The 16,234-nt window shown below is 38.0% G+C and overlaps 2 protein-coding genes and 1 long non-coding RNA gene across 3 annotated transcripts; all 3 read left to right on the forward strand.

Moving 5' to 3' along the window:
* The first annotated feature begins 311 nt into the window (after nucleotides 1-311).
* Nucleotides 312-2,561, forward strand: LOC108200787 (probable cyclic nucleotide-gated ion channel 20, chloroplastic). Its single transcript, XM_017369038.2, has one exon. The coding sequence runs from the start codon at nucleotides 558-560 to the stop codon at nucleotides 2,355-2,357; it is 1,800 nt and encodes a 599-aa protein (XP_017224527.1). The 5' UTR covers nucleotides 312-557; the 3' UTR covers nucleotides 2,358-2,561.
* Nucleotides 2,562-4,125: 1,564 nt separating this feature from the next.
* Nucleotides 4,126-5,893, forward strand: LOC135149379 (uncharacterized). The gene is made up of 3 exons (XR_010287837.1): nucleotides 4,126-4,573; nucleotides 4,790-4,941; nucleotides 5,112-5,893. It is a non-coding gene; the product is annotated as an uncharacterized LOC135149379 (long non-coding RNA).
* Nucleotides 5,894-12,354: 6,461 nt separating this feature from the next.
* Nucleotides 12,355-13,941, forward strand: LOC108201641 (probable cyclic nucleotide-gated ion channel 20, chloroplastic). Its single transcript, XM_064085472.1, has one exon. It carries the CDS (start codon nucleotides 12,355-12,357, stop codon nucleotides 13,939-13,941), a length of 1,587 nt encoding a protein of 528 aa, XP_063941542.1.
* The last annotated feature ends 2,293 nt before the right edge of the window (nucleotides 13,942-16,234 follow it).

The following is a 16,234-nucleotide window of genomic DNA, read 5'->3' on the forward strand; positions in this document are numbered from 1 at the left end:
ATGATTTGGTGGATGTAGAGGATGAAGGTGAAGAATGGAGAAGTGACGGCTAATTTTGGGAGTCGACTCTCAAAATCCTAAAATCCTAACTTGAGAGAGAATAACAATAGAGCTAATTTGAGGACAAATATGGATATCTAATGCAGTAGTTGCTAAAGTGTTTTTTTTTGACCTGGGACGACAGAGGATAAACTCTTTACCACTGAGCTATCCAACCGTGCTCAGTTGCTAAAGTGTTTTAATTACATGACTCATAAGTTATTAAAATGAAAATTGTTTATGAACAAAAACAGACTATTTCAACTTAGCTACTTCTTTCTCCGAAAACAGAAGCTGGCTTTTTAACGAAAGATGGCCCAGCTTCACAGCAAAACATGCACCAACTACTCGTAAAACACGACTTCTACTCTCTCCTCTGCCCTCAAGAGTTGATTAGCTTTACAACATGTTCAACCCTTTCTTTCTTAGCTATTTCTCAAAGTAAGTCATCTGGGTTTGTATTATCATCTATAAAAAGCACACTTCCTCGCTATAACTTCTAGCTTGTAACTTGAACCATGAATGAGCTGAAGAGAAATAAGGCACTGAGGCATAATGCATCAGCCATAGCCATACCCATGCCAGTAAACTCTCCACCCTCCGATGATCTTACATCTCCCAATGATGTTCACACAAACAGACCTTTTCATGCACTACGTCGAAGAATGTTTTCATGGGTCGTCATAAATCCAAATTCTAGGAATGCTCAGATATGGGGAAAATTCCTCTATCTCTTCTTTATATATGCATTCTTATTACAAACTACGTTCGTCTTTTTGCAGGCCGCAAGGCAGGACAGAAATTGCATATCTCTTGTGGACTACGAGTTAAGAATCACATTGTATATCTTGAACAAGTTGAATGATATCATTTTCCTATTGCACATTCTCATTAAGTTCAAGATGGCCTCTGTCGATCTCAAAACTAGAGTTCTAGTTTACGATCCGAAAAAAGTAGCTCTCAATTATATGAAGTCCTACTTTTTCATCGACCTTTTCTTAATAGTACCCGTTTTTCTAGAACTTGTCCAATACATAATCATACAGACCAAATGGTCTAACGAGACAACTCGGGCTTTTTTGTTCTTGCAAAATCTCGCTGTGTTGTGTAGACTACTGTCTTCGTTTGGTGAGCTACCTGTGAGCGCCTATTTTGACTCATTGTCAACGATTTTTTTATTCAGTAACATTGCATTTTTTCTTTTTACTCACGCGGTCGGGGTATTTTGGTATTACTTTGCATTAAGTAGGGTAGAAGAGTGTCTTAAAAAAGCTTGTGGCAAGCCCTGGTGCTTTGATCTAATATCATGTGAGCCTGCATATGAGGATAAGAAGCTCCAAATTGATCTGACATCATTGAATAAATGGAAGAACAACAAGAATGCTACGGCTTGTTTTGGTCCAGGCGGTTATAACTATGGAATCTATGTTCAGGCTGTCAGTCTGATGAGAAATTCGGATATAAAAATGCGATATATATATTCACTGTCTTGGGGGTTCCAGCAAATTAGTACTTTGGCTGGAAATCAAATTCCAGCTTTCTCCTTCGTGGAAGTTCTCTTCACTATTTTTATCACTGTTACGGGTCTTTTGCTGTTCTCCTTCCTCATTGGAAATATGCAGAGCCATCTCCAAGCTCTGTCACGCAGGAGATTAGAAAATTCTGTAAGGAGCTCTGAAATTGAGCTATGGATGAGCCATCGACTATTTCCAGACGAACTTAAAGCAAAAATCCGTGAATCAGAACGATATAATTGGGTCGCCACCAGAGGTCTGAACGAATTGATGCTATTAGAGAATCTACCAGAGGACCTTCAAAGAGATATACGTCGACATCTCCTCAAATTTGACAAAAGCTTCCCCGTTGTTGCCTTAATGGACGAGTCCATCTTAGATGCCATCAGGGAAAGAATGAAACAGAAAACATATATGAAGGGAAACAGAGTTTTGGTTCGTGGAGGTCTCATCGATAAGATGGTTTACATTGTTCGGGGGAAGCTTGAGAGTATTAGCGAAGATGAGAATGTATATCCTTTGTCTGAGGGGGATGTCTGCGGTGCAGAACTTATTACATTGTGCCTAGAGCATTATGTTCTGAATAGAGATAATGATAAATTCAGAATTCCAGCAGGGAAATTGGTGAGCAAGAGGACGGTCCGATGCTTAACAAATGTAGAAGCATTTACACTTAGAGCTGCAGACCTGGAGGATGTCTTCAGTTTGTACTCTGGGCTTCTCATACAAAATCCTCTTGTTCAAGGTGCCATTACCAAGGAATCGCTTCATCCAAAGAGTCTTTTGCGCAGTAGATCATATTAAACTTGCACGAAGATGTTAGAGTACACATCTGTTCATTTCAGACCAGCCCCTGCAGCGACCTAGAATAATTTCTAGTGCATCTTTTAATTATTATGTAATTAGAATTTCCACTTGCAATGTGTTTCCAGTGCAACTCTTTTTATTTCTTGTAAAAGCTCTATGTATCCACTGCTTGTTTTCCGAGTTAAAGAAAACTGTCATCAATTATAGTCTTAATAATTTCTTTAGGTATGAAACTTGCACATATATAAATAGGTCCTGACAGTGAGGGACCTTTTAGTTGGTCTATCATTTTTCGGGTGTTTGGATGAATATTCAGCAATCTAAACGGGCAAAATCAGCAGTTAAAAAGCACTATCGTCCAACGATTAAAAATCGTTTAATCACTAGACTTATGTTAATTATCATAGTCGCGCGATAGACAACAAAAAATTTACAACCCAATATCTCTGTACTCCCTCCCTCACTCTGAGTTGTTTACGTTCACTGTTTGCACGCATTTTGAGGCTCCTATAAAGTATAGTTCTATGATTTTTAAAAAAATTTCTTTAAATAAAAGTTTAAACATTAAACTTTTATTCAAGGAAAAAATATTTAAAAAATATATTGGGGAACCATACTTAAAACGAGCCTTAAAAATCGTGCGAAAAGTAACGTAAAGAATTGAGGGGGACGAAAGAAGTATAACATAGTCAAATACATGTTCATTTTGACTTTTTACTAGTCAAATTAGTTATAGTTTAACTGTAATTTATATAATTTAAAATGTAATTTTTGATTTTTAAAATAATAAGTGAATATATTTTAATATTTAATAGACCTATCAATTTGGCCTCTTGAAAATTAAATCGACATGTAAAAAAGGACGAAAGGAGTAACATGTCAAGAAAATGAGTTCTGTTGGAATGTGTCTAAAGACAAATTTCTTGGAGTTCCATTAGGGATGTCAATTTGTACCGAACCGATGGATACCCGACCCGTATCGACTCGATTGGGTTTTACAGAACCCGAATATTTCGGGTTCAGGTTTAATTTTTAAACCCGAACTATTTTCGGGTCGGGTTCGGGTTTATGCCATACCGTTTCAAACCCGATCCGAAACCCGAAACCCGTTTCAAACCGAACCCGAATCCGAATCCGATCTGAAATCCGTATATATATATATATATACATATATACATATATATATATATATATATATTATTAATATTTATTAGTAATATGTATCTATTGTAATATTACTAATTTTTAATGTTCATTGACCTAATTTATTCCGCTGCTGAGACCCGCAGACGGCAGTGCAACACATCTATGTTTGAATGTGGGAGCAACAGACTTAATGATTAAATGAGTGTTTTGTAATGTTAAAATCCTAATTTGTTTTTAATTATTCTGAATTCGTAATATTTTTATTTTAAACTACTGAATTTTTGAATTTTGATTTTCCTAAAAAAGTATATTTTTTCGGGTTTCGGGTTAACCCGAACCCGAATAAAACCCGACGGGTTTGGGTTTGGGTTTACAAAGTTCGGGTTTTTTTGGGTTCGGGTTTACAATATAAAATCGGGTTCGGGTTCGGATTTGGTTTTTACAAAACCCGTTTCGACCGACTCAATTGTCATCCCTAAATTCCATTCACATGGAAATCAACAAGCCACCTTTATTCAACTCATACCTTCTCAGCAATTCTTCTGCTAACAACTCAGCATCCTCTGAAGAACCTTTATTTTCTCCTTCCGCGGTCCGCCAATGCCTCTATTTCCATCCCTTAAATCATAAATCTTGAATCCTATTTCAATGACTTTTTACACCCCCTGCCCCAAGAGTTCATACTTATTTACAAGAAATGCCATCCAAATTTCTGTTTTTGTATAAGTTTTCCACCTCACAAATTTCCAGCACATGCTCACTTTCTCTTTGTGTAAAATTTGGACACATGTTCTACACCACGTGACACTGTCCAACCCATTCCACAGCCCAAACTCTACCCTCTCTTTTGCCATGTCTTCATTTGGCAACAGAACAAAAAGAAACTCGTTGCGCAGTATAGGAGCTTTCCTATTTCGTGATTATCCCCAGCTGATCACAGTTTGACCATGATACTGTCTTCAGAATATCATTTGATTTCAATTTCAGTTTCGATTTCAAATTCAAAACTTCAAACCAACAGGAGAGGAAGCTACACCATAGAACGCATCTTCTCCACCTATGAAGAGGTAAGGTTCCCAACTGCTTTATCGCTTTCAAATTCCAGCATTATATTAAACTTGAATCTTTTCCATTGTTAAATTCTGTTGTACTAAAAGAGGATACCTCAGGACGAACTTCTGTTTTTATGTTTCTTATTTGTACATTTGCTTTCTACTCGGTTTGTAGTGGTAATTTGGGGTCTGATATATCATTTGTTTATCTGTTTCTTTCATAAAAACTAGGGGTTTTTCAATCATCTCAATCTAGATAGTTTCCTTGCGTTGAATGGGGATGGTTCTGGTGAAGTCATGGCCTCTGTTTTTTGTTTCGTAACTAAATGAATCTCAATCTACAATTGACTATTTTCATTCTGAGGAGGGGAATCCCAGCACTGGTGAGTTTTCTTAATGGCTGTATGATAAGAATGTGACAATCATTTTGTGTATTGTATGTGTTTTGTATTGTTTTGCTGTTTTAGGTGGTCTCCAAAGATTTTAGTCATTGTTTCACTAACATTCTATGTTTCAAGGTCAAGCTTTAAATTGAGTACTTTTGTTTTGTTAGGTTGTCAGCTTTGTGGTCTGGAATCCTCCGGAGTTTGCTAAGAATTTGCTTCCAACTTACTTCAAGCACAACAATTTCTCCAGCTTTGTCAGGCAACTCAATACTTATGTAAGCACATTAGTCTTTTATATTTTCGTGTATTTTACTTTTGTTTGTACGAGTACAAGTGCGACGGGTGAGAGAAGAATCCTGGCAATCGAGCTAGGCACTACTGTTAAACCAACACGGGAAATTCTGTGTCCTGGCTATAGTTATGGTTTTATGGTTCTGCAGTTAGATTCCTTCTAAAGATTAAATTGTTTGAAATATATAGAACTTGAGAAGATGTCATAAACAAGTTATTTTTGATACAGTGTCTATCAAGGGCTCTCCGGGATGAAAAACCCAAAGCTTTTAATGGCAGCATCAGCTTTGGCTTTACCCATCCAGCCTCAAAAGGCGTCAGTTGTTCACACGGGAATGATGGAAGTATATTTCTTTAGGTGTTTCTTGCCAGACTGTCATATTTTTTTCTTAAATTGTTCTCCTGCATCAATTTTTCTCAAATTTCACGACTTCTAGCAGATGATCTGCAAAAGAGGGTGTAATCATTTGAAATCCATTATGAGTAGTTTGTAGACTGTTGCTTTTGTTTATTTATTTCAGGTTGCATTTGCGAAAAGAGCCCTTAAAGATCCAAAACTCAAGATGGCATACAATGTACATAAGATGTATTTCTATATACATATTTATATTAAAATTTTAATTATAATTGATGTATATTAATGAATAGATATTAATGTCTAATAATAAGTTATTATCAAAAGTCAATAATAATATTTCTATATTTAAATATATGTATAGTGAGAAGGATAGATTAGTCTTTTCGAATAAAATCATTTATTGTCGTTGTATTAGATTTATAATCAATTTGTTTAAAATTTATGAACCTATCTACAACAAAATAATCATTTTTATGCGTAGCGGGCAAAAATTACTAGTCAAACTATAAAAACTTCTCAGGCAAAATCATAATTGCCATTTTTTATGCAATGGTGATTTTGCAAGCACTCCTTCCGCCAATGCCTCTATCTCCATCAACTATAAAAACTTCTCAGGCAAAATCATAATTGCCATTTTTAATGCAATGGTGACTTTGCAAGCACTGGATAGTACTCGAAAACGACATGCACTACTCATGCATATATCATAATATCCAATTATGTATTTGCTTAAAGTTAATTAGTGCTTCTGCAGAAGTTGCGCCGGGCCATCTTAGGCATCTCTATCGTCTCCGGCACATTTCTAAAAATCATCAGCATCATCTTAAAAAAGCCGATAGTCGATAGACTCTAATGACAAAGATAATTTCATAACAGCCTACATGATTGCTTGTCCCACTGACGACTACCCCACTCATATGCCTTAGAACCGCACAATGGCTCCATTTCCGTGATACCCAATGAAATGATGTAGGTGTGAATGAAGTTTGGTTATGTTTTAGGTTTAAAGTACTGGGGCAAAGGCATTATAACAAAATCTGTGTATATTAGGGTGCACAACAATGCCGAGTAAAAATCAAACCGGTTTTTTTATGACCAGTTGAAAATATAGATTTCATTTGAAATCCCGGATTTGACCAAATGATGGATTGAAAACAATTGAATTTGAATTTCAGTAAATTCAAAGATTAATATGAAATCGAATTTGAAATGACACTTCAAAATTCAAATCATGTCATTTGACATAAAATACATTTTCTCAAATAAATGAATTTGCAGCCCTATTAAACGTGTGGAAAGAAACAAAAACTTGCTCAAACTAATGTTGCAAAGGAAATATCTTCTGTTTCTTAATACTACTGTAGTAAACAGTCTGAATAGATGTTACATAATGATTTAAAACTCAGTGGGAGAAACGCGGGTCAGAGACCAGTATCAACAAAGTTTGGACCAGGAGCAAAAGCTGCTCTGCTTCTGACTTTTGTTTTTCTTAACGCGTTTGTGTAAATAAGTAGCAGCACAAGCTGAGAATGCTAGCTTTTCTCTCACGGCTTCTACTTCTTTTCCAAACACTTTATTAACTTATTTAATTCTCACTTCTACTTCATTTCTTTGGTTTAAGCAAAAAGTCACTTCTTTTAAACTAACTCAAAAACATCACATGTTCCCAAGATTCCCTAGCCTTTCCGCAGAATCTATCAAGTTTACGCGTAATACTTCCTTTTAAAACTGTCCCATTTTCACATCAAATTAGTAGGTTTATCAAGCATATATAAACAAGTTCTTCATTGTTAGTTTTTAGAGTTTATTGCATTTTGCACCCCCTTGGATTTCCGAAAAAGCACTTTATGGCGTATACTTTGTATAATTGCAGCGTGCACCCCTCTCGTTTGAAAAGCGGCAATTGGAACCCTTCCGTCATTGAACCGTTAAGTTTACTGAAGACCGTTAACTGAGGGGCATTTGACCCATTTCCAACACAGTAAAAGTACCGTTACCCCTCAGTTGTATATATACACATGTAATAAATAATTTTTATTTGTCTCTCTCCCATCTTATCTCTTCTGTTCTTATCTCTTCTTCTCTTCTTCTCTTCTTTATTTACTTTTTCATCGATAATGGCTGAAAGATGTCTGTGTGGTAATTGGTTGGCAACAAAAACTGCTTGGACTGATTTAAATGCAGGCCGGCGGTTTGTTTCTTGTGAAAGATGTCGATTTTTCCGGTGGTTGGATGAGCCGCTTTGTGAGCGTGCAAGAGCAATAATCCCTGGGTTGTTGAGAAAAATTAATAAGCTCGAAGCACAAACAAAACAAGTTGAGTGCAAGAGAATTGGATTTGGTTCGGAACAGATCGGAGGTCATTTGGCATGTTCCGAGGTAGGGAGAAGGGGTTTCGTGGGTGAAAGGGACATGGAGTACCTAAAAGGATCTAAAGATGAGAAGTGCGGTTGCAATGTTGCACTTACTTTGTTCATTGTCACCTAGATTGCAATAATTTTGTATAGTTTCTGCAAGATCCAAGATGTTGAAGTAGATGACTAGGTTGGTAGGTAGTTGTTCATGTCATTATCTTCGATTTAAGTAGTTTCATTGAGTAATGTTTGATGAACGTTGTATTGTATTGGTTTGAAATGAATTCTCTTAATGCGTCCCTCATGTTTGTTTTGTGTTTGAGAGGTATAGCACATATGAGGACAGATGCTACAATAAAACAGATGAAGAGAGAAGTAAAAGCAGAAAACAAATTGAAGTAGAAAGTTAGTGGGGAGCCTCCTGCTCACTGTGTTCCCAATATTGCTCCCCACTAATGGGCTCCAAAATGTGATTGTAGACCTGCAAATATCTTTCTCTAGTATAGCATTCATGAATAAAATCCATGGGGTCCAACTTCTGGAAGTGAATACAAGCCACAGCATGGAAGCAAGGTATTCCAGTGAGCTGCCACTTCCTGCAGGCACATCTTCTTTGGTTCAAGTCCACCACCACCTCATGTCCTCCAGCTGACATGGTGACATGATATTTATCTCCTCCATTCCAAACAGGAACTGCTTTGGATGCTTCTTTAATTGCCCTACATAAAAGGTAATTTTTGGCATTAAACTTCAAATTTTTAAGTCAATTACCACCTACATAAATCCCAGCAAATAGTACTTACACATTCAGTTTTTTCATTGTCTTTGTGCAGAATTTTGTTTTGACTTTCTCCATTTTAGTCTTCATTTTCTGAATCCTCACCATGGCTGTCTTGTGGATATTCTTGAACATGGTTATAATTCCATTATCTCTAAATTTGTTGATGGCATTGTTAAACACCTCACAGTTGTTGTTGACAAAGACATCTGATTTGCAAATTTCTCTAAAACCTAACCTAGACCATTGAGACCTAGGCTTGGCAGCCAACCAATCATAAGCTTTTTTATTTAGCTGTGAAAATATAAAATTTGGAGCATTAACAAATTTGGAGCATTAACAAATTAGGAGCATTTCAACAAAATTAGGAGCATTTAAAAATAGCAATATAATAAAATTAGGAGCATACCTTTTTCAAATTCTCCATGTTCAAGTTGAAAAAGTAGTCTGTAGTTGAGCGTGCAGCCATCCACATCTGTCTAGCAACTCCAAGTCCCTTAAACTCCTTTTTCATGTTGCTGTATAAGTGCATCACACAGAATCTAATTTCAGCTTCTGGGAAATGTGTCTCAAGTGCATTTACCAGGCCCTACAAGTACAGATAGCAGAAATGAGGATCACATTCAAAATATATGAATAAAAAAGTAAAAGAGGATAAGTATAGAGAATTACCTTCTGCCTATCTGAGATAAATGTGTAAGTCCCACTGTTTTCTATACTCAAATCTGCCTTTATTAATCCTAAAAACCAGTCCCAGCTGCTGTTGTTCTCAGCTTCCACATGTGCCCAAGCAAGGGGGTACATCCCCTCATTGGGATCTGTAGCCACTGCAGTCAACAGAATACCCCCAAAAGGGCCTTTTAGATGGCAACCATCTAAGCCAATTAGGGGCCTACAACCTTCAAGAAACCCTTCTTTCAGGGGCCCCAACATGACATGGAACCTCTTGAATCTCCTTTCTTCAAGGCCATTACCAGCTGGTTCTGTCATCAACTTGATTGTGGAGGTTGGCATTACTTTCTTCACTTCATTAGCATACAAGTATAGCCTGCTGAATTCTTCTTCATGCTTTCCTATAATGGTTTCTTTGGCCTTTCTCAAAGCTCTGTATGCCATTGTCTCAGAGATATTGCACTTGAGATCATTCACCAACTTTGCATGAAATGCCTGCAAAGGCCAGCTAGGGTTCATCCTCACCTCATGCTCATATGACCTGGCCAACCAACTGGAATTGATCTGTTTCTGAACCCATGTAGGGCTACATGTGTGTGTGTTGCATATTGTCTTGATCTGAATATTACTTGATCTCTGTTGTTTTATGCCATAACACTTCCAGTCACAGCCATCTGAGCATACCCACTTGATTTTGTCAGAATGATTTTTCTTCAATCTTATGCCTCTTTGTTGTGTAATTGCATGTTGTCTCACTGCTTCCCTAAATACTGCAGCACTGCTAAAAACCATGCCCATCCTGAACTGAGGATTCTCCATATCAATATACTCATTAAATTCTGGGAAGGTGGAGTCATCCTCATCACAAGAAGAGACAGCCATCCTCTCAACATTGTTGTCATATGAACTCTCTGAGCTAGAGCTATCATCTTCTTCCTCTGCTTTTGCTTGATTTTCAACATCTTCTTCCTCATTCTCCATTTCCACTTTTGAAGTCCCACTTTTGCTTGATTTCTCAGTCAACTTAGGCCCCCCCTTTTTGCTCAAGTTCACTTCTGAATTCTTCTCCTTTTGTAATCTCTGGCTCTTCCTCAAGCCTCCTCCAATGCTCTTCTGGCTACCTGTTCTCTGGCTGCCCTTGTCTTCATTGCTCTTCTCCCTAATTCTCTGACTCTGTCTCAATTTCACCTCACCACTCTTCTTCTTTTCACTCTGAGTCAACTTCTCTTCACCACCTTGCTCTGCACCAACATTACCCTCAGAAATCACACTCTTTTGCCTTGTTTTCCTCTTTTCTTCACTCAGTTTACTCTGGCTCACACTCTTCTGACTTGTTCTCAAAGCCTTCTCTTTTGCCTTGTTCTCAGTGCTCTTCTCTTTTGCCTTTATCTCAGTACTCACAGTCTTCTCCCTAGGTTTTCTTTGACTCTGGCTCAGTTTGTCTTCAATAGGTTGCTTCTTTTCAATAGGTCTCTGGCTGCTCTTACCTTCACTGGTGTTCCTCTTCACAGTTTTTGGTGTCACATCATTACCTTCTTCATCAACAACAACTGGTGTTTCTTATGTATTCTTAAAGAGCCCCCTCAACATTGAATACCTACCTCTCTTTCTAGCTCTATATGGTGGATTAGGTGGAGGCACCCTCCTCTTCTTTTTAGGCTTAGGACAGTCACTCTCACTAGAATCCATGTTGGAACTGTCACCATGGAAACTTTGTTTTTCCTCTTCATCCTCATCTGCACCTTCCTCATCCACCTCATTCAGAGCTTCTCCAACTTCAACTCTAATGTCCTCTATCCTCTGTATCCTCTGATCTATAGCCAATTGAGTAAATGAAATATCCCAATTTTCACCATCTAAACCAGGGCCATTAGGGGTTAAATACAGCCTAACTAATTTGTAATTACTCTCTACCAAGGTTTTAAGTAGGTCAAGGTCCCTTTCAGTTTCAATTAGCATGATGTTAGCTGCTGCAAACTCTAATTCATTAAGCAAAAACCAGAGGTCCATACTATCAGTGCTACAACCAACCTCCCTAACCATAGCTTCAATTTCAAACAAACACAATCCCTCCACAGAACACATGTCAAAATATGCAATATCACCCCCAACATATTCAGAAAATTCAGGGTTAAACTGACCACCATAGTGTAGTTTAATCGAAAAGTATGGACTCATATCTGCATACAAAAATTGTTTTTTCAAGCTTTAAACAACAAGGGGACCACACTACTTTAATTAATCGAACAGATTCACATCAATGGGACCACAAACATATATAAAAACAAAACCCTAGATACCACAAAAAGACAACATGCATGAAACATATCCAACTCAGTACCACCATATAAACATATAAACACAATTAAAGCAAGCATATGTGAGAGACGAAGATCGTGCTTACCACCATAAGCCGGGATTTCATCACTTCCACCAGCAAATGCGCCTGAACCAGCATCGTCCATCGCTTTCAGCCCTCCTGCATCATTTACGCCTGAAGTACTCCTTAATCGCCCTCTCATCGTCGTTCGTTATTGATTTTAGGTTTACGAGATTGTGGTGTGAGTAAGCTTCTACTGGTGTAGTGGTGTGAGGAATACAGAACGGTGTTAAGGGGGGATGAGGGAATTGGAGGGAATTAGGGATTTTACCGTAAGTTTTTTTAATTTAATTATTAAACAAGAGTTAAAGGGTGAATGGTCATCAATACCCTTAAATTTTAACGTTAACTGGTCAAAGCCAGTCAATTTTAACAGAAACGGGTGGGGAGGGTTCCAAATGCCGCGCTTTTCAAACGGGAGGGGTGCACGCTGCAATTATACAAAGTATACGCCATAAAGTGCTTTTTCGGAAATCCAGGGGGGTGCAAAATGCAATAAACTCTAGTTTTTACTATAATCTAGTACTAGTCACTCATTCTGTCAGATATATAAGTTTGTAACTTGAGCTATGAACAACATGGAACAACATTCGGAGTTGAGGCATAGTGCATCATCAGTAGCCGTTTCAGTAGACTCTCCGCCCTCCAATGATCAGACGTTGCCTAAAGATAATTTGGCAAACGGACCATTTTCTGCGATTTATAAAATGATTCCAGGGGTCATGAATCCAAATTCCAGACGTGTTCGACATTGGAGTAAATTCATCATCTACTTCTTTTTTTTAGCATTTCTGCTTCAAACTCTTCTCATCTTTCTGTGGCACCTGAAGCAGGATAAAAACTGCATAGCTAATTCCGGAACTTTGATTGAGGTTTTATTCGATTTTCTGCTACAGTCCTCTAATTTAATTTTCTTGCTGCACATAACTTTCAAATTTAGGGTGGCTTATGTTGATCCTAAATCCACTCTGTTAGTTTACCATCCAAAAAAAGTAGCTCTCAATTATCTTTTCGGGTACTTCATTTTTGATTTGCTTTTAGTATTACCGTTTAGTCTAAGAATTTTCGAACAGATTTTCCAAGGATACTACTCGTCTTCTGGGCCATTCGAGATTTTTTCTTTTTTGCAGTGTCTTACTCTGTTGTGCAGAATTCTATCTTTGTTTGCTGACGAGACTTCCAGCGCCTTCTTCTTTGAGTCATGGTCGTCCAAGTTTGTTATCAATCTTCTCTCGTTCTTTCTTTTCAGTCATGTGGTCGGGTCATTTTGGTATAACTTTGCACTAACTAGAGTAGCCAAATGTCTTTATGAAGCTTGTGGCGAGCCTTGGTGTTTAAGATATATAAATTGTGAGAATGAGTATGGGAAAATCATAACCGATCCATCATTGAAAAAGTGGATGAACAACAACAATGCCACGGCTTGTTTTAGAAAAGGCGGTTATGACTATGGTATTTATGAGCAAGCTGTTAGTCTGATGACAAAATCTAATTTACCAATGCGATACATATATTCACTATTTTGGGGGTTCCAGCAAACTAGCACTTTGGCTGGAAATCAAATTCCATCTTTCTTTGTCGTGGAAATCCTCTTCACTATGTTTGTAAGTGCTATGGGTCTTTTGCTGTTCTCTCTTCTCATTGGAAATATGCAGAGTTTTCTCCAAGCCCGAGGACACAGGAGTTCAGAAAAGTTTGTAAGGGGTTTGGACGTTGAGCAGTGGATGAGCCAGCGGCGCCTGCCAGAGGAACTTAAAATGAAAATCCGTCAATCAGAACAACATAATTGGGTTGTCACCAGAGGTGTGAATGAATTAGATCTATTAGAGAATCTGCCAGATGACCTTCAAAGAGATATACGTCGACATCTCTTCAAATTTTACAAGAAAATCCCATTATTTTCCCTGATGGATGAGTCCATCTTAGATGCCATCAGAGAAAGAATGGAACAAAAAAATTATATCAAAGGAAGCAGAATTTTGGTTCATGGAGGTCTCATTGATAAGATGGTTTTCATTGGTCAGGGGAAGCTTGAGAGTATTGGAGAAGCTGAGCATGTAATTCCTTTGTCTGAGGGGGATTTTTGTGGCGAAGAACTTGTTACATTGTGTTTAGAGCATTATATTCTAAACAGAGACAGGGAACAGACTAATTCCTCAACTTAGAAGGAACAGACTAATTCCAAGGTGGTGACTTAAGGTGGGTTGCTCATGAGACCTGTGGAGCCTCATATGTTCTCCAGCACACAAAGCAAAGAAGCCGGACCAGGGCTCTCATTTCCTGTCAGCAAGATGATTCTGGAAGGACTACATTCTTTTTCTCTAAATCCATCATGAGGGACCAGGCAACAACAAATAATCGACGGAGAACTATGTGCACCAGTCAACCATTCAAGATCAAAAGACATGTTATAATTCTTTGTGAGGAGGACAACAAACCAATGAATCATGAACTCTGCAAAACTGAAATCAAAGATGCTGCAGAACTTTGAGATCCTCCAAAACTCGGAAAATGCCACAATTTTATTTATAAAAAAAAAAAAAAAAAAAAAAAACGGGCCGACTACCCGCAGACAAAAAGTTGTATTCTATCACAAAACGGGCTGACTACCCGCAGACAAAAAGTTGAATTCTATCACAACAACGGGCTGACTACCCGCAGACAAAAGTTGTCTTCTATCACACAATGGGCTGACTACCCGCAGACAAAAAGTTGAATTCTATCACAACAATGGGCCGACTACCCGCAGACAAAAAGTTGTATTCTATCACAAAACGGGCTGACTACCCGCAGACAAAAAGTTGTATTCTATCACAAAATGGGCTGACTACCGGCAGACAAAAAGTTGAATTATATCACAAAAAATGGGCTCATCACCGTAGACAACAAATTATTATTTTATCTCAAAACAGGCTGGCGCAAACAACAATTCGCAATTTTATTAGAAAACGGGATCGCATCCGTCAATTCACTGGGGGACACCAAATTAAATAAGTTCACACGATTTAAGTAATTGTTGGCGGATCTCAACCTGTCAACAATGACTGGGGGCAAAGGTATAACATAGACAAATAATTCTGGGGCAAAGGTATAACACAGACAAATAATTCCTATTAAATACACGTAATTGCAAAAAATTACACGAGTGGAAGACAAATACAATCTAGGGTATGGAAAGTGATGACAACAAACAAAAACATTTATGCAAATGAGACAAAATCTATTCTTCTAAAGACACAACACAACATAACACATGATGGAATACATCTTGTTGCATCTGATAACGGGGAACTTCAATCCCAACACAACACACAACGAAATACACCTCGCTACTATTAGATAGTATGGGATCCTCAACCCCCATACACAAACATGTCATATAACTGAATACACCCCGTTACCCGGACCCAACACTCACCAAAGTCTAGACATGAATAGAAGGCAAGTACATCAAAACATTCCATCAGTATATTATACTCCTCCAACTCACTGAAGTAAGTTAAAGGAGTGGGGGGCAATTATAGTACCCGCCTTCTCCACATCACAATATACTCTTTATATACATGCCATATCATTTACTTTTACATTATGTACATTTCACAATATGTACTATATAAGAAAGGAGACAGGAGAAAAAACACAATCCATAAGTTGTAGTACTCGCCTCCACCAGTTTAAATTGTTTATGGATCTTGTACTCAAAATTCAGATCCAAGGCACCAACATTCAAACAGGACTAGATGGTAAAAACGTCCAAGCACTCCCTCAGAATCTTATACTCCTCTAACTCACTAAAGTAATTCAAAGAAGCAGGGGGGCAATGATAGTACCTGTTATCACAGACATATGCTAATAGCCATCTAAACAATGGATCACAGGAACCATGCCCATCATAGCGTGTGAGTGCACGTGCCTGCCAACAAGGAAGGGCATGTTATAACAAGTATCAGTGTCTAATTTAAACAAACGTGAGTCACTAAACATCAACATACACACCAGTCTGACCAGTCTGGATAAACATAATATTTGTGCTTCACTATTGTAAGAATTACACAGAATAAAGAAAATTAAGTGGTCGAATCACACATACTCTGTTGACAATATTCATGAGGACTAAAAATAAAATAAAATATTTAACCTCTAAAACACTCACCTCAATATCTTATGCTCCTACAACTCACTAAAGTAAGCTAAAGGAGTGGGGGCAGTGACAGGGGCCTCCCTAAATATCAGTCAGTCCACCCCGGAGACCAGTACCCGTCAACTCCGTCACCCATTCTGCAACCCGCTGTCCGTGACCTTGCAGACATCAGGCCTTGGATGCCCGCCATGCTCTGTTGACAATATCCAAGATGGCATCGCATTCGTCGAAAGAGTGACTCATGTTATTGATCACAAGGCAAGCGTAGAGGCTATAAAGATGAAGCAGTGTAAGAAGTGAAGAACGAGACCCCCACT

The sequence above is a fragment of the Daucus carota genome, chromosome 9, assembly GCF_001625215.2.
Source record: "Daucus carota subsp. sativus chromosome 9, DH1 v3.0, whole genome shotgun sequence".
In the NCBI taxonomy this organism is placed as follows: Eukaryota; Viridiplantae; Streptophyta; class Magnoliopsida; order Apiales; family Apiaceae; genus Daucus; species Daucus carota.

Excerpts from the sequence above, each read along its gene's own strand:
- LOC108200787 (XM_017369038.2), top strand. The coding sequence starts at position 558 with ATGAATGAGCTGAAGAGAAATAAGGCACTGAGGCATAATGCATCAGCC.
- LOC108201641 (XM_064085472.1), top strand. The coding sequence starts at position 12,355 with ATGGAACAACATTCGGAGTTGAGGCATAGTGCATCATCAGTAGCCGTT.